The 24732-nt window shown below is 38.3% G+C and overlaps 1 protein-coding gene across 3 annotated transcripts in view; it reads left to right on the plus strand.

Annotated features, from left to right (window-relative positions):
* The window catches only part of ROCK1 (Rho associated coiled-coil containing protein kinase 1), an 83868-nt gene extending 63328 nt beyond the window's left edge, over positions 1-20540 (plus strand). For 2 of the 3 annotated variants that reach the window (XM_040058484.1, XM_040058503.1), the window contains 8 exons: positions 123-311; positions 446-611; positions 7039-7109; positions 10847-10935; positions 12074-12152; positions 12270-12531; positions 13288-13495; positions 19025-20540. In XM_040058484.1, the coding sequence (XP_039914418.1) occupies positions 123-311; positions 446-611; positions 7039-7109; positions 10847-10935; positions 12074-12152; positions 12270-12531; positions 13288-13495; positions 19025-19028 (1068 nt within the window). In that variant the 3' untranslated portion in view covers positions 19029-20540. Of the gene's footprint in view, positions 1-122; positions 312-445; positions 612-6482; positions 6532-7038; positions 7110-10846; positions 10936-12073; positions 12153-12269; positions 12532-13287; positions 13496-19024 lie in introns of those variants that run through there. The other variant, XR_009207709.1, reaches the window with a different exon arrangement.
* Positions 20541-24732: the final 4192 nt, after the last annotated feature.

The raw sequence follows: 24732 nt of genomic DNA on the forward strand, positions 1-24732 counted from the left end.
GGGCCATTTATGTTGGTGAAGGGATTTTTTTATCAGATCCTGTAACTAGAGGAACTGAGAAGTTTTTTATGAATCATGCTGCACATATCATTTTTCTTACTGGTTCTCCTTTGTCTAAACAGGCTGTCAACAAACTGGCTGAGATAATGAATCGGAAAGATTTTAAAATAGACAGAAAGAAAGCTAACATGCAAGATTTGAGGAAGAAGGAGAAGGAAAACCGAAAGCTCCAATTAGAACTTAATCAAGAAAAAGAGAAATTCAATCAGATGGTAGTGAAATACCAAAAGGAGCTTAATGAAATGCAAGCGGTAAAATAATTTAATTCTTTTATCACATTGTGGAATATATATAGATAAAGATATGTATGAGTTTTGTTTTCAAAATATTTGGCTTAGCCATGTTTTTGGTAACACAGTAACTCTGCATGTGTATATAAATACAGCAACTTGCAGAAGAATCTACATACAGGAATGAGCTCCAGATGCAGCTTGATAGTAAAGAGAGTGACATAGAACAACTACGAAGGAAAATCATGGACCTCCAGCAAGGAATGGATTCTACCAGTGTTGCCAGTCTTCCAACAGATGAAACAGATGGAAATCTTTCAGGTATGAGAAAAGCAGATTTGAACTACTTGGCCGTGTTGCACAGGCATATATTTGGAAAGTATTGTTTCAAAGAAGTTACTGCTACTACTTAGTTACTTGAAGTCTTCTGGCTGTCTAATTCTGTATCACATCTCCACTTCCTTCCTTTTTTTTTTTTTTAAATTTCATACCTTTGTTGCTTATGTTTAAGTCTTAATTTTTTCTCACATCACACTTCCCACTGTATGGTTTGGCATTAGCATCATTTATATGCACTTTTGAGGAAAAAGTATCTTCACATCTCTTGTTTTTCAAGTACAGTGATTACAATGTGCAGTATTTGGTGAATAGAAGACAGGGCCAAGACTTCTACAACATCATGACTGTGTTTTATATCTTGAGTGCAAAATTATCTTGATCTTATCTCTTTTTACTTACTCATGTAGCACCTCTGTGACAACTGGCAATAATTGCTGATGTGATAAATAATTGGAGGAATTTCCTTTATAAATTTATGGTTTTATGGTACTGTGATTTAGCAGATTAAAATAAGAACATATAATATAGTGTAGCCAGCCATTTCCATGTGTCAGTACCAGACACTTCACTGAGATCCCCTGGTAGACTGGTTAGTTATTTACCTCTCCCCTTCCCCAGTGTTTGAAAAGTGTAATCAGTTAGTACTTTCATATGATCCACTTCTGAATCTCTCAATACAGGAAAAAAATGTTTAGTGTAATCAGGTGTGCTTGACATTTTCCATATATCATAGTAGATAAATCTCTTTTTATATGGTTAAGTAATTTTTAGAATTCATTATGAAATTTTAATATAGTTTCGATAAGTCTGAATATCACTGTAGAAAAAATATTTTTAGACATACAAAACCAGAGTACTATTTTGGGTATTTTATTACTTCAGTGGATGAGTAGTCAGATAAAAGTAAATAGAATAATTTTAGATGTGTCTTTTCCTGTTAATGCACTTCATGCTGCTCAAATTGCCACATTCTAGAGTTTTTCCAGGAATCTTAGAGTGATTGAAATTTCAGGTAGGTTATCAGTCTTAGTACATGTTTTGATGTAGTTACTCCTTTCTGTGTCTGTTTTTGTTTCCTATCTTCCCCTAGTATATTTTTAGATCTTTAGTTAATACTGTAATGAATTTCATTTTAGAATAGATTTTTGTTCAGATAATGGTATAGTCTTTTCCTTCGCAACTTCCATTTTGTTCAGTAAGCCTTTTGCACTCTGCAGTTTGATCTGTAAATTGCCATCTTGTAAAGATTTTGTCTTTTGATATCTTCAAGGCCAACTCCCATTGGAAATTCTTAGAATTATTAGATTGGTTAAGGTATATTTGCTTTCTTAGCTGTCACCTGCTAGGAATTCCTTCTGGTGTTTTTGAAGTATCAGTACTTCTCAGGCATTTTTCTCTTAGATACTCATTTTCAGAGTATTCCATTTAACAGGGATAAAAAAGAAGTCAGAGGGGTCTTGCCTATTGAAATGGTTTTTTCCTCCCCTCAAATTACAAACTGGAATCAAGCCTTATTGTTTTTAAGTGTCTCATAATTGAAGAAGACTGTAGTTTGTAATTTTAGTAGAAAATTTCTGAACTCTTAAATTGAGATCTTCAGGGGTTTTTCCTACAACAAAACAGATCGGATTTATTCTATCCAAAAGAGTAGTTTTGAACTTTCTCGCTTCCCTTCTCAGCCATTTTCATTTGATGGCTCTTTTGTATTACCTAGAGAACATGGATGCTTCCATCCAGCCATAGACACCTTCCCTATTTTTTCTTAAGGGCACTAGTGGGTCAGTGTGACCCCACTGTGTCTTAGATCTTGGATGGACTGTAGGAAAAAGCTCTTTATTTGTTTGCCTCATTAAGGAGGGTTATTTTCAGTTTTACCTCTGGAGATGTGTGTAGTCAGGCTTTTGGCTGCATAACCTGTCACCTCCATTTTGAGGCAGAAATTTCAGTCTGTGCAAGATCATTTCAAGTCAGTTGTTAATTTCCATTGTTAATTAGAACATCACAGTTACTGTAAGTTCCGGTGTTCTTGGGTGAGGTGTCTACTTGTTAGCCCTCAAATATTTCTTTTTTGCTAGCCTTTCATTTCTCTTCTTTTTTTGCCCTTTTTTCTACTCATGCCTCTCTGATATTTACTGCAGTTGTCCTGCTGGTTTTACTATGTGATACAGGTAGGACCTTTAATAGATATTATTAGGACTTCTCTAGATTTAGATTGTGTCCTCTTTTTTTTTGTTTTTTTTTTGTTTTGAGTGAGTGAATGAGTTTCTGGGTCGATCAGGATCTGAGTAAGAAGCAATTTGGTAATTAAAAGTGATTTAAGTGACATTAGTGTAGTCAAATTTCACACATTTGTCGAAGAGCCAAGCAGAGGGCAAAAAAGGAGTGGAGTAGCATTATAAAGACGAAACAAAAAAGCTGGACTTCAGAGTAGAAGTAGCCCATGCCACAGAAAGAGGAAATTATCCAGCACATAGTTATTTTCCTGCAAACCAAGTAATTAGTCTACAAAACAGAAGGTGACATATTACAGCAGCTCATTTGCTACAGTTTTGCTGTATGATGTTTATTGTCTTCAACTGTGTGCCACATTCCCATCACTTCCATAGCCCAAACGTGGCCATTCCTTCAGAGCACCTTGAGTAGCGTCTTGTTGAAGAGCTGGATGTGATGAGTAGTCAATAGGATTCTCTAGGCTGGTGCACTAGTTCTTAAGGCAAAGACAGTCCTTTAAAAATTTTTAAGCAAATAAATGGTTGAATTTTATAATAAGTGATTATAGTAAGATTTATTCATTTTCCTGTCACAATAAAAACATCACCAGGGAAAAAAAATAAAGATACAAAATAATATGAGCATGTATAAAAGATTCTATGGTCACGATTCTAGCAATGGGCAGTCTCTGGTTGAATGGAGCAAAATTTTTATACTCATAAAATTTTAAGGAAAAAAATGTCTCTATTTAGAAATAGAGAAATCACATGCTACAGCTGCATTTCACTTGGAGATGCTTTCTGCTTGCCACTGACCTAAATACTCCCTCAAATTCTGGTAGCTCCTAGGACAACTTACACTCTCCCAAGGTGGTGATTGTCCCCTTTAGACAATTCAGGCTGTTCTGAGGCTTTTGCTTACTTGGGAAAGATCATTATGTGGATGAAGGTTTTTCCTTGTGTTCAATTCTAGGCATGTTTTGTAACTTTCACTCCTGATTATTGATTCAGATAGCAGCTCATATCTCAGTTGGTGTCCCCAGTGTTAGCAGAGTCCTTGCTGAAACAGCTGAGGTATTTGCTCTTACATGATGCCTTTGGAATGCCTCTTTCTCCTGGCTGGACTTTATACTTGCATGATTGTAAACAGAATTCCTCTTTGCCAAGACGGAACATAATCAGGAATGTGAGGGGTTTTTTCTCCTAACTGTTCCAGGGCACTTAACCTGTTGTGAATTGCTTCTTTTCATCTGATTGGCAAGATTATTTAAGCAGTTGAGCTATCCTATGGGTTTAACTGCAGCACATATTTTACAGCATGTGTTGTAAATCACATTTTGTGCAGAGATAGGATGGAATCATAAATACGGATAATTTAAGCCAGCAGTTTTATTGGGCTTAGATAGGACTTCCTGAAGTACCTGCAAGTAGCCTGAATAAGCCTGAGTAAGCCCCAGAGCAAGATCCAGTCAGAAATTCTTGGTGAAATCCACGTGAAAATATACTAAGATAGTCTGCAGAAGGCAAAATCCAAATTGGAAGAATGGAAAGAATTAGTAAAATAGTATCTCCGGGTTTTTGGTTGCTGTGGAAGACTCTTAGGAGTGGGAATTCTTGAACATTGGAAAGAGATGCTCTGCTGTTCATGAAAGCACCCACATTACTTAGCTCCAGAACAACAAAATGTTTCATAAAAAAGTAGTCATGGTTGTCTTGTGTGATTTTATTGAAGTCTTACTGTTAGAACTTTTATCATACTGAATCCCTGTGAATCCCTGGTAGTCTGGATAGTAGCCATGCAGATGTTTAGAATGAAAATCTACATTTAAAATATATTCACAGGTAACTATAACAGCCTTTATGGAATTCTTTCTTCATATCCTATTCACATCCAGCTAGCCATCAGATATTTTTGAGGCCTATCTTGGACTTTCTGGATTGCAAATATGAGGTATCAGTTCTGATATTCTTTCCAAAATACAGGGAAGTTGTCAGGCAATAGTTTTGAGCCTATTTTTATAGACTGGAATGGAAAATTTTTTTCGTAGTCTAGATAGCCCATATTTTCTTAATTACTTAATCAGAACACTCACAAATATTAGTCTTCTGGATCAAATATTTGTGAAATGGCCAGATGAGCATTTGCAGTTGTGCTAAGTCCGTCAAGAGAAACGAAAATGCACTATAAATATTACTTGAGAGGAACCTTTGTGGTGAGGTTGGAATGAAAGGGCTCATCTCCCCTTTCACGAGTACATTTGGTTCCAGACGAATTTTAGCTTTGTTGAAAATGAGTACGTTTGGAAACTGTTGCTTTCAACTGCAAAATGTTATTCACAGCTCAGAAATCATCTCTCACTCAAATAGAATTTGCTCCCTTAAAATAGATTTGTAGTAGAGAGAAAAGAATGTCAATGGATTCGTTTGAAATACCTCATTTACTTCCTACTTATTTTGAAATTGTTTTCAGAACATGCTGAAATAGAGGGGAACTTAGAAAATGTTCTACTGTCCCTATAACCATCTTTTAAAATGCATCATCCTTGGATCTTTCCAGATTTTCATATGCCATAACTTCAACAGATGCTCTTTTTTTTTTTTTTTTTTTTTTTTTAACAAGTCATCCTTCCTATATTCCTTTTGAACTGCAGTTGTCCATACTTTGTTCTTTATTAGCAATTCAGCACTCTGTTTGGCAATGGAAACCTGAGTTTTAGGATGTTTCTATGATTTCTAAAAATGGAAGAATCTTCTCTTAATGCAAAAATTAATCAAAGTATTCAAAACAAGGTAAGCATTATCTGTGAGGCCTGTAGACATGGAGGGAAATAGGTTTTCTTTTCCAAAGCTACTCAGTATCAATAACTGGGGAGAGTTTAGGATAGCAAAGGGGGTAGGGTTGGGGGTGTGGGGACCCCTAACCCCCAGTCCCCACAGTTCTTACGCAGATGTGAGAAGGCAGGGAGGTACGAATTACCTTCATTTTTTCTGGGAAGTTTTCTTACTTACTTACTTAAAATGAGTTCTGCTAACATGCTTTTCTTCCAGTTGATATCAGTAGTTCAGTGCTCCTCCAGTATTTTGAAGCTTTTCTGTGTGGAGAAATGTTAGGAAATGATTCCATATTCCTGAGTGTAGTCCATTTCTAAATCTTGTCTGCTGTAAGGCTAATGTGGGAATGCCTAATTATAATGCCTTGCTAGGCTGTCAGTGCCATTGGAATTCTACGTAGCAAAGCACATGTACCATAAGTTGTATACATTTGAATGCATTTCAGAGCTTTCTGGGATACACCTCACACAGAGTTATTACTGAAGGACAGAAGGAACCAGGTCCTCAGGACATAAATAGTCGTGGAGAATGTTTCAGAAAAAATTAACTTAATGCTTTTGAAGCTCTCAATGCTACTATTACCTGGTTTCATCATTTTTAACTTTAGAAACCACTCTCAGTTAGCTGGAAGGGCTTTTTAAATCAACAGTCCACATTAGGCAGAACGCTAATTTTCTTGTGGCCCTTCTTCGTATCATGCTAAATTATTTCAGTAGTTTAATGGTGGGAAAATATGATATTACATTTCTCTTTGGAGAGTTTTTCACTGAAAATTTGAGTAAAACACTTGTCTCTTATTCTTTATATCTAGTTGATTCTTCCTGCATTCCTTATTTAATTATCTCCTATGCTTATCTTCTGTGAGTAATGGGACACCCATGTAGCTTTGCTTGCTCTTGTGCTCTCTCTCCTATTTTTGTTTCCTGTGGAAAATGTGGATCTGATTTGTTTTACTTCCTGCATCTTCCCGCTGAGTATTTTCATACAGCCCCTCTGAATGTTGAATTATGTTTACATTGAAAATCTCTTAATTTAAACTGTAATGTATTTTCAAAGCAAAGTCTTTCCTGCCTGGCTCTTTGCAAACTATTTACCTACAGTGTTAGATGTTGGCATCAAGGAAAACAGCTTTACTTCTACTGTGCAGTAACTGTGTAATCAGATGTTGGCTTGTGATGAAGCATGGATTAAATGCTTATATCTTCATTTTATTTAGCTGTGCTTTTTATTCTGCTTTGCTGAATAGGTGATTGCCCATTACTGCATGTAGTACATCTTCCTTTCTAAGTAGTAGTTTGCTTTTGTGCTATTCTGCTTTATGATTATAAATACACAAAATTGTTAAATATGCATTTTTTTTAAACCAGAATCAAGACTTGAAGGTTGGCTTTCAGTACCAAACAAAGGAAATATAAGGCGGCATGGCTGGAAGAAACAGGTACAAAGGCCCTTTTTCTTTCTTCCTCAACTTCCTTGGAAAGGTTTCTAGGCATGTGGTGATTTGGTTTTACAACTCATATTTGAGAAACAAGCAAAATAATTAAGAGTAATTTAGTGTATGTACATTATTGAAGAAAAAACCACAAGAAAATGCAAGTTCAGTATGAAATCTTTAGTTAATGACATTGTGCAAATTTACAACAGGGGAGGAAATGCTTTACAATGAGCATCTTGGAACCATTAAAAATCACATTTTTTCTTTGAGTAAGCGTCATTAGAATTCTTTTACTGAAAAAGAACCTCTTTGTTCAACTTGGCAGCACAGAGCAGGCAATAGCACACTTATATGTTCTGAAGGTCGTGGAAGAGTGCATCACACTGTAACTTGCCACACATGATTTCCAAGGATGTTTGTGTCTCCCTCACCTTTAAAATGATCAGTTTCTCTTGAAAAGAGCTGATATACTCTCAGAAACAGGATCTCTGTGCTGGAATTCCCACTCCAAACAAAGCAGTCTTGTTTTGCCTTTGCAAAAGTTATGATCTGGTTCTTTGACACATCCAATGTTCAAACTGAGATACTTAGAATCAATTTCTGATTATCTTTTCTGGTTTTTCAGTTCCCCCTGTGAACATCTTCTAGTACAACTAAATACAGAAGTGAACATGGTCTCTAGAATTTTTTAAATTTTAAAAGCTAATTGTATGAACCAGTTTATTTTCCTTCATCTTCCTTATATTCAAAGACTGCTACTGGGAATTACTGAGTTATTCGTGACACTTTTGAAGTAACTTTGATTCCTGTTGAAAGGTATTTCTCAAATGCTCCTATTTACATTCACATTCTACAACAGCTGGAAGTGATTCCTATAAAATTTAAAGGAGAAGGGATTCATTCCTGTCAAAGATGCACTTGAGTGTCTTGGGCCTTTAGCTGCTGTACTCCTTTGAAGTTCTGCTATTTTCAGTGGGCTTCCATGGCTGCCTTCATACACTCCAAGTGTTTGAGTTTCAGACCTGCCTATTTTTATACCAATATCAGACCTTGGTGATCTGTCTGTAAGTTAAAACCACCACCTCCTATTCTGGCTTGCTGGGAGTGAGTGATAAGTTCTGCCCTGTTTCAACTAATGTCATCTTCCAGTTATCTTCCCCCTGCTCTTTTGGGTAGGAGAGGAACGAAAGCAGAATTTATAGACTGAGTTAACAATTTACTGGAAGCACAAAACAAGACTAAGACAAGCACAATAAAACCAGCAATATTAATAGCAAAAGCATATAGAAATACAAGGTGCTTTACCCATGAAAAAGCTGTTCACCACCAGGAGCAAAACCAAATGGCGAATACTTCCTGTAGATTTGTTTGATTGCTAAGGCTGCTTGAATTCTCTTGTTATAGAATTGACTGTGCCTGGCACAAATCAGGTAGCTTTGTTCTGTTCTGGGTTATATAAAATACTGTGTCATTTCTTACCAGAATGCTTCCAGCACCCTTTTATGGTTGTTTTGTGAAAATGGAGATTAATTTTGCATTCTCTGAAATTTTAAACTCCTGATAAATGCAGCTTCTCTGGTGAAATCAGAATTTCTTCAGGCTTGCCCAGTTATAGGCATATTTCCTTGCCTCAAGATATTTTAGGCAGTTAATCCATTCACACTTTCCTAGATTGAGTGCTCTCACACTTAGGAGGAATTTGAGCTGCAGATGGATGGCTTAGTCATGACGTAAATTGTAAACCTTATAAATGATAAGGTTCATTAACTAGCTGAGGTTCATATGGGTGAGACACAGTAGTGAGGGACAGTGTTCACTCACATGTGCACTCATTCTGTTGGCTGAAGTGTACTGTAGCTGAAACAAGCTGGCAGGTAGTCAGCCTCCTCAAGTGCTTCTCTTCCAAATTCTCCTGCAGTTTCAGTTTTGTGAAGGTGGGAGGTATATGCAACCTCAAATATAGGCATGCCCAGATTAATTTAAAGGAAAGCAAAATTACGTTAGGAGTGTAACTGGATTGATGCCTGAGTTGTTACACTTGAGCTGCTGCATTTCTGACTCAAATGTCAGTAGCGCTGATGTTTTAGCCCCATGCCCTCTGAGTTATTTAGCATGAGTTAGAAAGGGGTCAGTGTGGGAAACTTACTTTCAAATAAACACTTCAGGTTATACCTAAAGCTAACACTGAAATGGGTTACCCTTGTTTTTATCTCAAGCTTCATTTCATCCCAAGTGAAGATGATAAAATACCCTTCAAAAACCACTGTATAACAGAACTACTGTCAGAAGATTTTTTTTTAATATGTTCACAACAGGATATTGACGCTGTTGTACATAACTTTTTTTTTTGTGAGGTTAAGTGGATCTTTCACCAAAGCTTGTATATAGTGTGATAATTGAATTCCTTTACAGTCAGAATTTGCATTCATGATAGTTGTCATCTTAATGGCTTGCTCTTATCTCTGAAAGGCAAAGGTGCACACTTCAAAGATGAAAAAGGCATTAGTTTTCTATTGGAGCGGATAAAGAAATTGAAGTACAGTCTTTTTCTTCAATGGGAAAAACCACAGGAGGCTCACACTATTACAGCTTAGTACTTACTCAAGCTGATCAGGCTTTCTATTAAGGAATTGTGACAAAATGCCTTTTCATGAGGTTTTTTTAGATGCATTTCAGTAATTGAGATTTACAACTGTAGCTCACACCTTGCACAGCACATTTTAAAAGTGCTGTTGTATAAACTTAAGGTGACTTTGATACTCAGGTTTTGAGGTCAGCTTCAAGTTCTATGTAAAATGAGGTTGAAACCTCCCCTTGTAGAAGGAGTAGACATTTATTCAAATTATCAGTATCTGCATTATGCAGAAACCCGTCCTGCCAGTACTTGGAATTCAAGATGAGTTATTGGTGCATTCACTCTCCTGCTTTTCTGTCCTTTCCCCTCTTTCTGGGTTATATTGTATGTGAATCTGGAGATCAGTATAGACAGAGCTGCCAGTTTACCTCCTTGTAATTCTCTTTAGTGTCTCATATCTTTCAGTTCCTTCTAAAAGATTTGAAACTGCAGGGAAGGGAACAGCTACAGCTGTCACTGTGCTTATGCTTTGGACAGTTCCAGCAAAGATGTTGGACCAGCAACTCCCAGTGAAGAGCAGCAGGCAGTGAATTCCAGTCTTGAACTTACAAGTGCTTACTTTAGAGGTGTTTGCTCTTAGCTATCTCAGTGTATTCGTAGGTACCAGCCTCTGTTTCAGCTGTTTCATTTTGGCTCTTTATTTTACCAGTCCATTAAATTGGGATGCTAGGAGATAGCAGGAGCCATGGGACTTTTTAGCCTACCAGCAGTTTGGTGTGACATACCAGTGATTCCTGCAGGCCTGTGGAACTAGAGAAGTTTTTTACAACATTATCAATAAGTGATAACTTCTGTCACTCGCGGTGATACCGTAAATTTCATAGTAACCTGCCAGCAGCAACTGAAATTTGTGAGTTGTGTACAGATGGACTTGCAGAGTCATCACAAGCATTCTAGAGTGATCCAGTGACAATGCCGTCACTGCAGCTGTAGCATAGCAGAGCTGTCCATAGTGTAGCTGCCTTCAGGATGATTTAAATATCTCCTGGTGTTAATTTGGAACTTTTAATTTACTCTGGCTTTTAATGTGCATGTGGGAGTATATTAGGATAAAGAATTGCTTTTTAAAATGCGATTTCAACTGTTTTACCCCTTCTTTCCACAGTATGTTGTGGTGAGCAGTAAAAAGATACTGTTCTACAATGATGAAAAAGACAAGGACCAGTCTAATCCATCTATGGTACTAGATATAGAGTAAGTAAAGTTACTGTTAGTTTTGGATACAAATTGACAAAAGAGTATTGTGTGTGAAATAGCAGATAACAAATCCAGGAGCTTGAAATAAAAATTCCATAAATAATTTTTAATTTCCCATACTAGATGGCAAATGTCTGTCTATCTGTATTTCAGTGTATCACTAAAAGAACTTTGATAGTACTTTTTCTTTGTCCTATGATTGCTAAAAGTGAAAAAGAGAAAGGATCATTGCTGTTCTAGTCCAAAGCAACTAACTTTTCCAGCTGTTTTCTGTTTAAACTGATAAAATACATTAATCGTGATTCCTTTACATTGGTTATACATGAAGAAAATTATGTCAGATATTACTGAAGCCCCTCTCTGGTACATGACTGTGATATTTGAACAGCTGATTGACATTATGGGATCATACAGAATAGTAATTGAAAAAAGATTTTAGAATTCCTGAATAGATGTATCAGGGACTAACAAATAACAGTGGTCTGGGAAGAATCTCAAACTCAGAAAGTGCTTAAGCTGCCAATTGCTCATAACCAGGAGAAGAGATATTTTCTCTTTGAACTGTTTTGTACTCTCTTTTCATAAACATCTGCTACAGCTACTGTTGAAAACAGGATGTTGGGAAAGGTGGACTTAGAGTCTTGACCCAATATAAGATGATGGTTGTTCAATTTAAAAAGTATTTTCAATAGCATGTGCCCCAGATTTCCTTTTGTGATGTTTTGGCATAGATTGTTCATCAAGCCATGACATGATTTAGTAAAAAAACTACTGGATAGTATTCGACTTAATATGGTTACTTCCATCCAGGTTTTCACTAACCTTTTGCAGCAATAATGTTAGACTTCCTAGTGTTTTGAGGAGGTATTTGAAAACCTTTATCTTAAGTAAATTTACCATGATGGATCTTAAATCTGTTGTAAGATAACCTTCTTTACATGTTGTGAAATATTTTTGTCTTGTGTGGGTAGACAAAATCTATATGGTTTATGAATTCGTTTGTAAAATCATGTTGCAGTGTTGAAGTAGGTCGTGTTGCTTGCATAATTTCTAAGAACTTCAAAGCAGTTTGATAATTGTTCTGAACCATACATAACCTTTTAGCATTTTCTGTTTCGTGTTTCTTCTAATCCAGTAAGCTGTTTCATGTCCGGCCTGTAACTCAAGGAGATGTATATAGAGCTGAAACTGAAGAAATTCCTAAAATATTCCAGGTAAAAAGAAGTATAATCTCTTGTCTATTTAACTCCCTTGAAAAAGTGGTGGCTTCTGTGAAGAGGGTAGCAAAGTACTTAGTGCTTCAACAATAACACAGCAGTGTTCTTTTTCAGATTCTCTATGCTAATGAGGGGGAATGCAGGAAGGATTTGGAGGTAGAACCAGTACAGCCGGCAGAGAAGACAAATTTTCTCAATCACAAAGGCCATGAATTTATTCCCACGTTATACCACTTTCCAGCCAACTGTGAGGCCTGTGCCAAACCTCTCTGGCATGTCTTTAAACCCCCTGCTGCCCTAGAATGTAGAAGATGCCATGTGAAGTGCCACAGAGACCACTTGGATAAAAAGGAGGAATTAATTGCACCATGCAAAGGTATACTCACGTTTTCATCTGTTCTGTGTTCTCCGTGTGGTTAAGCCAAACCTGCTAAACTACTGGAGGTGGATAAAAGCACTTCAGTTTAAAATTAAACCTGAAACTAAAGTTCCATGATTTTAGATGTGACAGTTGCTATTAAAGCAATAGGCTGTTACACTGGTCAGCTGTGGCAGACCTCTGTTGGGAGGCCTGTGGTGACGTAACTGATGGAGCTCTGCTGAGGGCACCGAGAGCACAAGGTTCCCTAGAGGTTTGTGCCCAAGTACTGGGCAGCTCCTTGGTGCCCACATCATTCCCTCTGCACTTACACCTGACCCATGCTAGAACAATGGCAGTGACTGGATCAGCAAGCTCTGCTGAGAGGTTCTTCAGCCACCTTACAGGCTGGAGTAGAAGTTTCTTCCCTGTGCTGCTCTGAAGTGGAGCGTTCAGGGTCTGTACTCTGGAACTTGGCCATAAGGCACCCGCACAACTTGCCTGCTTATTAAAATTGTAATTAGTGTAAGTTTCTCATTTCTCAAATATTCATTTTAGACTCAAGAATCTTAATGCAGAACGACAAATCGTGAAAAACATTATATTCATGATCTTCACTGCTGTTTGTCGTATTCCAAAAATATATAAACAAATCCCATACAAGAATGTTTATAGGTGCCATTGTTCCTTCCAGTGGCGCAGTTGGTGTGTCATAACTTTTACTTTGATAGGGAGCCCTGGTGTTCACTGAATCATCTTCCTTTTTCCTTGTAGTGAGTTATGATGTAACTTCAGCAAGAGATATGCTCTTGTTGGCATCCTGTCAAGATGAACAGAAGAAGTGGGTGACACATTTAGTAAAGAAGATCCCTAAGACACCACCATCTACTTTTGTTCGTGCTTCTCCTAGAACTTTGTCTACAAGATCCTCAGCTAACCAGTCATTCCGAAAAGTTGTTAAAAATACTTCTGGAAAAACTAGGTGAGAAATAAGCTACAAAAACTACAGATCTTCTTAGCTAAAACCCCCTCAGTTTATAGGTCCTATTTCATGTGAAATTGTGAAATAATTCCTTAGTTACAGCTGTTGGACTGCTGATCTAAATCTTTGCTCAAATGCCAAAGGAAGGGGCAGAATTCTCCTGTTACTATGGTAAATTTATCAGTTCTTCACACTTAGAAGGTATCATAGAGGTGGTACCTGGCCTCTCAGTGATTGGGAGGGAGCTGGTTGTATTTTTTTCCTGTTTAAAGGCAAGGCTCAGTGGATATGTCAGTAATGGAATTTAGCAGCAAGGGTGATCCACAGTCATCCCATCCCTGGATTGACTCAGAGCTTGTGTATGCTGGAATTCTGTGAATGGGGCTGGAATGAGAAATTTACAGATTCTATCTGCTGTTAGGCCAATCCTTTTGTTGTGAGGCCAGTTAAGTATTAATTCTGATCTTCCTCCCTGCTTACTTGTTCCCAGTTGTCTTCTATCCCAACAGCAGTTTTTGTAAACTATTTGTGACCCTATACACCAACCAAGACATGATGTAAAATACACTTTTTTAAGGCTTAGATTACTGTAATCTGATTTTAACCTTTTTTAGCTTCCTGATACAGTATGTGTGTTGTTTTCTCCCCAAATAACCGATTGAATTGACAGTATGGAGTGGAAACTAGTGTTTCAGTAAGGAAAGAGTCTTCCCAGGTTGGCAAGGCTACCAAACATTGCTGGCATGAAATGCAGTAAAAGCAGACTTTTGCATATAAGAAGACGTGAGGTATATAATGAAACATCCTCCTTGAAGGGAACAGAAGAGAAAAAATATGAAAGACTAAAAGGGCGTTGGTTTTCTTGTCCCCAAGACTTCCATCCTAAAATATAAGTGATCATAGAATGCTTTGGGTTGGAAGGGGCCTTAAAGATCACCTAGTTCCAACCCACTCTGCCAGGGTGGATCAGGTTGCTCAGGGCCCCATCCAACCTGGCCTTGAACATTCCCAGGGATCATAGTTTTGAGATAGTAATATGTTTAGTGAAGACCTTCAGGATAATCCCATACAGAAAAATTACTTTGGGCCTCAAATAAAAAACTTGCAATATAAAAATCAGTGGTGTTGTGGGCAATTTGGTGTTAGAGGAGAAGGATATAAAGAGAAAACTGTGACCAGAAGTTAAGAACGTGTAACTGAGCCAGAGTCTGTGGGAGAGAAGCCATAGTCACAAACACTGAACAAAGTTTCAATTTACCATTTACAGTTCAAATGGTAGGAAAGCAACAGAATTGTGTAATTTTACATTTTTCAACACCAGCACTTAATCAAGCTGAACTTCTGACATACAGAAACACTTTTGATTTGTGGGGAGGTTTCCTGGGAAATGGGCAGTTTTTCCTTAGAGTCTTCAAAAAACCAAGGGTGAGTGCAGTGGAAAAGCACACAGTGATAAACCTGAGTTAAAAACACTATAAAATCTGGGATTGCTTACTAAATAGTAGCATCTTCAGCATTGTACCAAATAAAGACAAATTGGTAACTGTTATTTTCAGGGAGACCTCAGCCGTGTTTGTTATGTACTTACATGGTGTGTAATTGTACAACAGAATCTTGTCAAATTATTTGTCCTGTCTTAAAAAATGCCCATTTCTCCCAACTTCCAGAAGGTTTTATAAAGCTTCACTTAATTTTTCCTTCAGTCCAAGGAAATTTTCCAAGACTGACTTAAAAATGTTAGAATCCTCCACAGGCTTACCCAGATTCTCTAAGACTTTTAGAAATAAATGACACCTCCCAAATTTAAATGTATTTAATTAAGATCTGTTGTTGAACATCATATTTATTTACAATAGAATTGTTGAAGAACAACTCTTGTTTTGTGGCTGAAAAAAATACAAAGTGCTGTATGTTTTGTATGATACATTTATTTCAATGATAAATGGAATGATTATGACTGATTAGTAAGATTTTTCAGTGAATCTTGGACCACTTAAGACTGAAAGAAAAAGCCTATCATGTTGCTACTTAAAAGGATTAGGTAGAAAAACCTCCAGAACTGATGATGTAAAGATCATTAATACAGTTTTAAAGGGATTTTAAAAATGTGACATTGCATAATGTCAGTCAACATACTCACCAAAAGAGGTGTTAAATTAAGGATCTTTTGAAGAGGGAGTGTTCTTGGGCAGTAAAACAAAAAAGCAGAACAACTAATTCCTCCTAAACCAACCAACTAGCCAGTGGGGTTGGAAATAATTATTTTAATTGTCTTTTTTTTTGCATCTTTATGATATGGCAGTTAGATAATTTGAAACAATACTTGAAGGATACTGATAGTACATTTAAAAAATCATCCTCTGTTCTTGTGTGTACAGATTCTTTCCTCCCCCTTGCTGATCCTTGCCTTGGTAGGGAGAGTGCATAGTTCTTTATTTCACATTTGGATGTTTTAGAGTTGTAGATGTTCTCTTCCAAAAGACTCTTTGAATTGCATTCTAAGTATGCTCTCCGTTTGTCCTTGCAAAGTCTTCTGGTAGCTGTAATAACCAGCTTTCATGCATACTCTTATGGGAGAAAAATCCATTTTCTTAAATCAATTTATTGATTCTTTGTCACTCTGTCTTAATAGAAGTGCTGGTTTGGAGTTGCCTTGAGCAAGGACAAGTGTGCAGCTAATCTGCTATAGAAGGAACAGATTTGGATTTTTGAAAGTTTACAGCAACTCTTAAAGGAACGGGCATGTTTGGGGAGATCAGTTACCCAGACTCCTACTGTTATTAATCCTATTGGCATTGTCCTGTTGAGAGTGTTACAGAATCACAGAAATACACAAGTAGGTAATGAACTTTTTTAAAAAATGAGAAACACCATTATTAAAGCTCTGTCTTTAGGATCCTAAAGATGGAATTGGTGTAATAGCTCACCAGCACCAGAAGGAGGACAGCTGCACATTCCTGAGCTTTATCTTGTGTCAGTTCATGCTTCACAGATTACCAGAGTGAACTGATCTAGTTTTCAGCAGATAATTTATCCAGGAATGTTTTGCCTAAAGGAAAGCAGAAAAAACCCAAAGCAAGACAACAAAAACAATCCAACCCTAACTACATAGAAGAAAAGCTTGTGATTTTCTGTTGGATTCAGAAGTTGCAGTGGTTTGGGGGTGAGCCTCAAGAACAAAAGGAGGAAGGGTGATGGTCTTGCACAAGTGAATGTCAGGTCAGATCAGCTGTTCCAAATACTGCAGCCTTGTGTTTTCTCACATCTGCCCTGGTGTACCAACCTCTGCTCACCTTTCTTCATCACCCAAGGAGATTCTTCCAAGTTTTTGGGAAGAAATAAAGCTCTTAGGTTTTCTGTCAATTCAGAAGCTATTACCTGCTTGATAATCTTATCTCTTTAGCTTCTTGAATTTTCATCTGACAAGCTGTGACATGGATCAAACAGTTAACATTTACATTACTCTTCTAGACTGACCACAAATCCATCAGTGAACTCGATGACATCACTGATATCTTGCTTCTTGATATCAAATACTGACAGAGCTTCTTAGAACATGTTATTAATTATAAGAAATTCTGTTTTAATGCTGCATAGTGTAGTCACTGATTGTGGAGAAAGAGTCTTACCGAGCATAAGCCATTTAGAGAGGCACAGCACTTGGGCAGGAGGAGTGTTGGGTATGTGTGTGCTCCTGCCTGTCATGCTGCCTGAAAATGTCTACAAGAGGCAGTTGAGTGCCCTTGCACCTCCCTGATGCTCGAGGAGCTCCTTGGGTGTCTTTGTGACACCCTCTGTCCCCACCAGACAGCTGACACTGGGCTAACTGGAGTGTAGTGGGGCCTGCATGGCACCTGCAGAGCAATGCGAGCAAACAGTGAAAAGATTCAGAGTTCACTGAGCAAAGAAGCATCAGAAACAGGCCAGGCTGGAACTCTTCATTCTGGCAGTTATGCTGTGGACATTTTTGTGGTTTTCTCAGACAATTTTTTTCTAAGTTGTATCTATGGACTAGACAAGTACTGCTGTGATGGACCGTGCCCTGATACCAGTACACATTCTGTCCTGTGTGTTTAAAAAGAGGAGGCGATGGATATTTCTTAGGAAAATTCATTTGTAATGTACCAATGTTTAAATTCAGCTTATTTAATAAATTCACAGCATAGCTTATGTACTGAACACTTAACTGGTAGCTCAGCACAGTAACTGAGCTCATTTGACAGCCTGCTGCTACTTAAAGGGGAGGATTTTGCCTCTCGGTGGTCTTTTCCTCCTTTTCTGTCCTTGGATCCTTGAGAAGTGCTCAAAATGATCCACTTTGGACCTTTCCATGAAGGTACACAGTTCAGTTTTCTGACTGTCAAAAAAAAAGTAGACTAACTGTGCCAAGCTAGTGAGTGGATCAGTGCACTTCTCAGTGCACTGATTGCCAAAGCTGAGGACAGGTAAGTAGGAGGATGCTTTCCTAGGGGACAGGAAGGTGATAAAGCAGAGGAACAGCAGGCTCTTTTCCTCTCAGGAGGCAGTCAATTGTTGGATCAGCCTCTGTGAACTCCAGATGCTGCATCCTGCAGTTCTCCCTCACCACTTTACCTAGGTGTGGGAATAAGAGAAGCAGCAATGATTTTTATGGGATATACATGTCTAGCTTTTACTAAGTATCTGAAAATTGTTCTCTTGTCAGACAGTATAGCAGAACTTGCCCTCGGTGATGGAGTCCTACCATGTAAGCAGGCATTGACTGTTTTGTTGAATGGATACAGACTTGAACACATGCTTGAAGACATTTCAGTACTTTTCATTCAGGGTCTGACCCACCTTTCTTTGCAGTTGGTAGGCAGTGCTTCCTTGACTTCATGGAGAGGTGTCTCAGACCCGCTGAAAGGAGCTTCACATATAAAAGTTCATCCTAAGTTCTATTCCTCATTTTATTAACTTATAATTAATGACTGTGAATCAGAACTTTATGATGAACTTGCTGGCATTTGCAGTACTGCTTCAAGATCGGAATCTACACTTCATGGCTTACAGTCTGCTGATTTACTCACATTGTATTAGCACAGCTGAGGTCTTTTTGTTTTAATATAGTTGGACTTGGGCACTTGGTCAAGTTAATGCATGTTTAAAGAGGAAAACAACCAACCAGCCAAAATTCCTGTGCATCAGATGAGCTCTGCAACTGCATGTGCGTGCTCTGAGCCTAGAGAGCCTTTTCTTGTCCTGCAAGTGAAAGAGGGTCACCTTGCATTTGCCATGAATACACCCATGATTGTTGATTCTTAATTGCTTACTTGTAAAGCTGCAGTAATGTTATCATCTGTCTGATCTCTGTGTTTGCTTAATGTTGTTAGAAACTGAGAACAGTTTGTGGAACATGATGTAGGTATGATGTTAGTATTGTAACTTGTCAGTTGAAAAAATACTCCGTTAAAGTAATTTCTTCACCGAGGCTCTTGGCAAACGTGCACTAGTGTTACGAAGCTAATTTTTATATTTGTTATTAATTGTCTGTTTTCTTCTTTGTTGCAGCTAACCACATGTACAGTGCTTAATGGAACCTCATGGGATGCAGTCAGACAAACAGGGCTTTTTTTAACCACACAGAGCAGTGCAGACGGGCTGTTGTTCCTTTCAACATAACTATCACAGGCTTCAGGGTTAAGATTGCTATTACTGTCTCCTCCTTGCTTTGGCACAAAAGCACGCTGAGGGTGTTTAATTGCGGGTTTGCCTCAAGGTAGATTAGATTAATTATTACTATGTAATGCAAGTTAAAGCAAATAAAGCTTAGCTAGGTATATAAAAAAAGGTGCTGCCTTTTTGGATTTTTTTTTAAAAAAGCCAACTTTCTTCATACCAGTGAAAGAAAAGGACTGTTAACCCTGTGAAGGGGATATTTATGTCAAGATGAGCATATGAAACGGAGTAGAAGAGGAAGGTTTCTCAGTGAGAAGGTTTCTCAGTGAGCAATTGCTTTCAAGACTCTTTAAGTTGTGCTCTTGAAGACTGCAGAACTAGCTTAAAATGAAGCCTTATCACTTGAACTTCAGTGCCTTCACTGCAGAGTTCTTTACAACCTTAATGCTAACCACCCACTATGGAATGGATCAAAGTGTTAAATGTTTTGCATTACGCTTTACAAAATACTGATGCAGCAGGTTTGTAAAGGGGGGAAAACAAGTAATTGCCTTTAATCTATGCATTGTTGCCAAGCCATACTGAATTATTTTATTGTTAGAGGCACTAGAAACTAACAATAAAAAGAACCACCGAGTTTGGAAGCATATTTTGGGGTACATCATTTCTATTACTGTATAATGTATTGCCTTACAGTTTTAAGTGATAACGTACATTAAGTTAACAAACATTTAAGAAATATATGCACTGTTTGAACTGTAAATTATTCTTAGAACACTTTTACTTGGTTTTACATTGTTCTTTTAGTGCCTTAATTTGAGATAATTGTATTATTGCCATGTCGATAAATGTAGAAACCTAAAACTAAGCAAAAGAAACCTCTAAAAAACTATTGCATATCAGTAGTTTTTACTGAATTTTAATTGGTTGAAGTATTGTAGATGCTAGATGCATTTCTAAATTAAGTACAATCTTTGAGTGAGAATTCCTCTTACAAAGAAAGACTGATTCTTGTTCATAAGCCAAGAGATGTGTAGGCAATGCAAAAAAAAAAAAAAAAAAAAAAAAGGAGACGCAAAAGCTCTGGGTAATTCAGGAATTTCAGTAAATGCTGTCAGACTCTTGCTTTGTAGCAGGAATACATTCATGGTATGGGCAGTATGGTTTTATTTTATTTTATTTCTTAACCAAATACCTCCTCAGTAATTTATAATGGCTTTGCAGTTGTGTATTAAATAAGAAGCACTGGAAAATTGATTCGTCCTTAGGACGATTTGCATGTTTCAAGTGGTATTGAAAGCCGCACTGATGGATATGTAATAATAAACATATCTGTTATTAATATGGTAATGACTGTGTGCTCATTTAATGAGAAATAAAGTAATTTATGGAAAGACCCTTTTGAAAATGACTGGCATGGTGTTTTCTCCTGACTGCAGCTTGTACATATTTCTAAGCATTCAGACATTGCAACAGTTTCCGAGTACAAGGTGCATTTGCAACATAATGCCCAGGGCAGTCTGAAGTGTTTTGTTTGTTTGCTTGTTTTTACTATTCCACACAAATAAGTAAATACAATATTAAATAATGTTTTCATTTCCTTATCGTCATGGCCTGCTGTAGTAGACTAATTTATATTTATTATTCAACCACCACCCTGAGCTGGCATGAAGCTAGCTGTCTATAAATCTCCATTGGTAATCCACCAAGGGCTGCAGAAAAATAGAGAAGTAAGGCCAAATGACATGTGAAAGATTGTGTGTCCTTTGAAGGTAACAGAGCTGGGACGTGCGGATAAATAGAAGCCATTGATGTAATTTCAGCAAGTTCCTCTCTGTTGAGCTTGCTGTGTCTGAAATGGCAGAGCTGGAGCACACTGAGGACAACCTTCCAGATCACCAGTCACATTGACTGTGAGCTTGTCAAGCAATATAAGGGATAATTATGACCTGCTTTAATCTCCTGTCACATACTGGGAAGGGAAAAATATAGTAAGATGATTAAACATACCTTACTTAAATACGTACATTATAATAGGAAATTTGGAGCAGTTGGAAAGGCCTGTGGTCTCTCCAGATTCTGATTAGGTTGTGGATTGCTTTTCTGCTTTCCTTTACATGTAACTGGCCAGCTCTGCAGGTTCAAAACATCTTGCTTGAGTAATTTATTAAAAAAAACCCCAAAAAACTAGTATCTTGTAATTTATTATTTCATGAATCTGAAAAATAGCATAAGCCCTGTTATGAATAGCTAATGAGTAGTGGGAAGAGGGATTGTGGAAAAATGGTTTTTGCTCTACAGATTGGCACCTACTGTCATTTCTGGAGTTTTTTAGTAATGCTGAAGTTCTGCAGGTTTTTTAAAATGCTGATTTTGCTTGGGAAAGCAGCAGCAAACGTAATGAAGTGTAAAATGACACTGAATTGTGTGTCTGGGATAAATTGCAACTAAACTGCTGTAATAATAAAGTCTAGACGTGCAAATTACAGTTTGTGTGTTCTGGTACACTGGTGTTGGCATTTGTTTACTGTAAGCAAGGTGCCTATCTACAGGAATAGCTACACTTTGGCTGCTTTTTTTATTCAAATGTTTCTACTGTTAAGAAAAGTAATGCTTACAATCTCAACTGAAAGTCATCAAGAGATGTGAAATGTTTCAGCTGTGAAGAGCCGGCATAAATCACCCTGGCTGCCTTTATACTGGTGAAATTGTAATTTTACAAGCTGCTTGAGAAATCAAGAAGTTCAGATTCTTACGTGATCTTTTTTTGTTGTTGTTTTTAATTTGCCTCCACCTTTTCATTTTTTTTATGACTGCATAAGGTTCACTGACATTGATAGAATGTGAAAAATCTGATCCTCTCTTCAAGCCTCCCTATTTCTGCTGAAGGCAACAAGAAAGAAAATGGAAAGTGTAGCTAACTGTGGCAAAAACCAGCCTGGTAAGAAAAGGATACGGCCTCCTCTGCGGGAGGGACTTTCCTACATTAGCCACTGAAGCTGTAGCCAGAAGCAAATTGGGAATTGTGCAGCGAGAGGAGGGGGCAGCAGCTGAGCTTCCCTCTGAGCTGGTGAACTCTGCTGGGATTTTTAAAATATATTAATAGCAAACATAAAAAAAACCCAACAAAACAAAACCCAACCAAACAAACAAAAAAAAACAGGTAGACTTTTGTTCCTGTTCTGCGCATTTGTGGCCCAGAATGTAAAACGGTTGGAAACTGCTGAAATGGAAGAGGTAACACAAAACCAGGGGGGTGTTGATACTTTAAACATCTCCTGGATTGCTACATTTTCTTTACTGAAGATATACTGGAATGTGGATGCCTCATACTGTTGAGTGTTGGAGGCCAGGTTGGATGGGGCCCTGAGCATCCTGATCTAGTAAATGGCATCCCTGCCCACGGTCCCTGCCAACCCAAACCATTCTGTGATTGATGGGTTCCCAAGAACATTATGTTCCACAGAAAATAAAATATACATTAATAAATGCACCTGCCAATATATTGAATGAGGGTAACTCATCTTGACCTTTAAAAAACCAAAAAAATATAAATGCAGTATTTTAAGTCCTGAGTCTCTATTATTTAAAGTGAATCTTTGTTCTGTCCCAGGCATGACACAGGTGCCTAAAGCACAGGGCTTTGGTTTCCTTCCCCCCACCTTCTGCTGTATCACAGCACCTGCTTGAACTGAGGCTTCACTTGTGCTCCTCAGAACCGGGCCACAGGAGCGTTCACAGCATTAAAAGCCTTCTCTAAACAGATCTGGACTTGCTCTGAGCCATCTTCCAGCACTCATAAATCCTGCCAGGCCTGTTGGCCTACGTGCACTACGGTGCTGACGACACGGCCCCAGCTTCTGGATCCGAACTGTTCTGTATCCAACCAGCACAGGATGGGAAGGAGCCCTGCTTAGATGACCCTGTCACAGGCCACAGAGACACAGCCAGGGCAAGCACTTCCAGTGTCCACATGCCCCCACCTGAGGTTCCCCTGGAGCCTGTCTTTACTAAGAAAAAAAGATGCATTTGATAATGTTCAACCAATCTTTTACAATTTTAATATCCTCAAGTTCATGTTTATACACAGGTTGCACCCCTTGTCTCCTGCTGTCAACACTCCTTTATGTCACTGAGTAAGATTTAGGAAAAGCAGCATCTATTGATCCCCTCCTTTAGGAAAAAGGCACGTGGCTGTTACTGCAGGAAGAGGCCTACATGGTCTCGGAGGAAAAAAGAGGGAGATGGTGGTTCTTCACCTCGCAGAGGTTGGGATGGTTTTTCCTGCAGATACAAATCCTGTTTCTTCTCTTTCAGCACAGCACCCTCTAGTGCCTTTCCCAAATCCTGGAAATGCATGGTCTGCCTGAGCCCTGATCAGCTAAGGGTTTCTCTAAAGGGAAAGAATTAGTGCAGCTTCAAACCATAGAGCATTCCACTTCCATTTGGCTGGCATGAGAAAACGTGACTCTACATGTGTCACTTTTGGTACAAAGAGCAAAATGTTTGACTGGAGATATCCCACATGTAAATTCACAGGCAGGCAGCTGGGATTTGCTCTCTCTTGAGTAGATGGTTGGCAGGATCTCACCCTAGAACTGGATCCCATGTCCCATCTCCTTGTCCCATCTAGGAGCCTACACTGGATGATAAAATCAACTTTTGCTCTTCTCCTCCATGACAAACTGAAAAGACAAACATTTCTAACACTTTCAGCTTAAGGCTTACATTCAAACATAAGGATTATTTTATGGCCATTTTATATTTCATTCTTCTACTGTTTGGAACTGAAAAATCACATTTGGGGAACAGCAAGGAAAAGATCCTTCTTGTTTAGGATATCAACTCTTTGGCAAAAACACGGCCAGAAGTGCAAATACCAACAGCCAGACAGTGGTAAAAGCTGTGGCAGAAGCCCTTCACAGCTGCACCTGTAAGCAGCAGAGGAGCGCTGGGTTTCTAGAGGTGGGAGCTAGGAGGGGTCCAAGGAAGCAATGTTTCTCTCTTATCTCATTCTCTCCCCAGTATGTTAAAGCACTGCTTTGGTTTCTTTAACCACATCCTAATACCAAGAGTTTTTGTAGAAGCAGTTGAGATTCAGATCTCCACATCTACTGGTTTTAATGTTTACAACTTGGGGCTTATCATGCTGAAGGCTCCTGGCTGTTGCCATCACACACATCCTTCAGTGCTCCTTATCTATCACTGAGCCTAAAAATCATTGCTGGTTGATTACTCATCTCCTCTCCTCCCAGTGAAGTTCTTCTGTTCATAATTTTAGCTCCTACTTCACCCTTTCCTATAAACCAAACCTATTTAATCCACAAGAGCCATTTTACTTTTTCTGCCTCCCTTCCCCTGCCTTGTGCAATCACAGCTTTTGGGCAGACCCCTGGGGGTGCAAAAGCCCAGCTCAGCTCTCACAGAATCACACAGCAACAGGATGGGTCAGGTTGGGAGGGAACACAGTGGGTCGTCTGGTCCAAGCAGGGCTGTCCTAGGGCACACGGCTCAGGATTGCATCCAGATGTGTGTGTCTTGAATATCTCTGGTCAGGGGGAATCCACACCCTCTCTGGACAATCTATTCCAGCCCATAAC

This window comes from Hirundo rustica, chromosome 1 (assembly GCF_015227805.2).
Source record: "Hirundo rustica isolate bHirRus1 chromosome 1, bHirRus1.pri.v3, whole genome shotgun sequence".
NCBI lineage: Eukaryota > Metazoa > Chordata > Aves > Passeriformes > Hirundinidae > Hirundo > Hirundo rustica.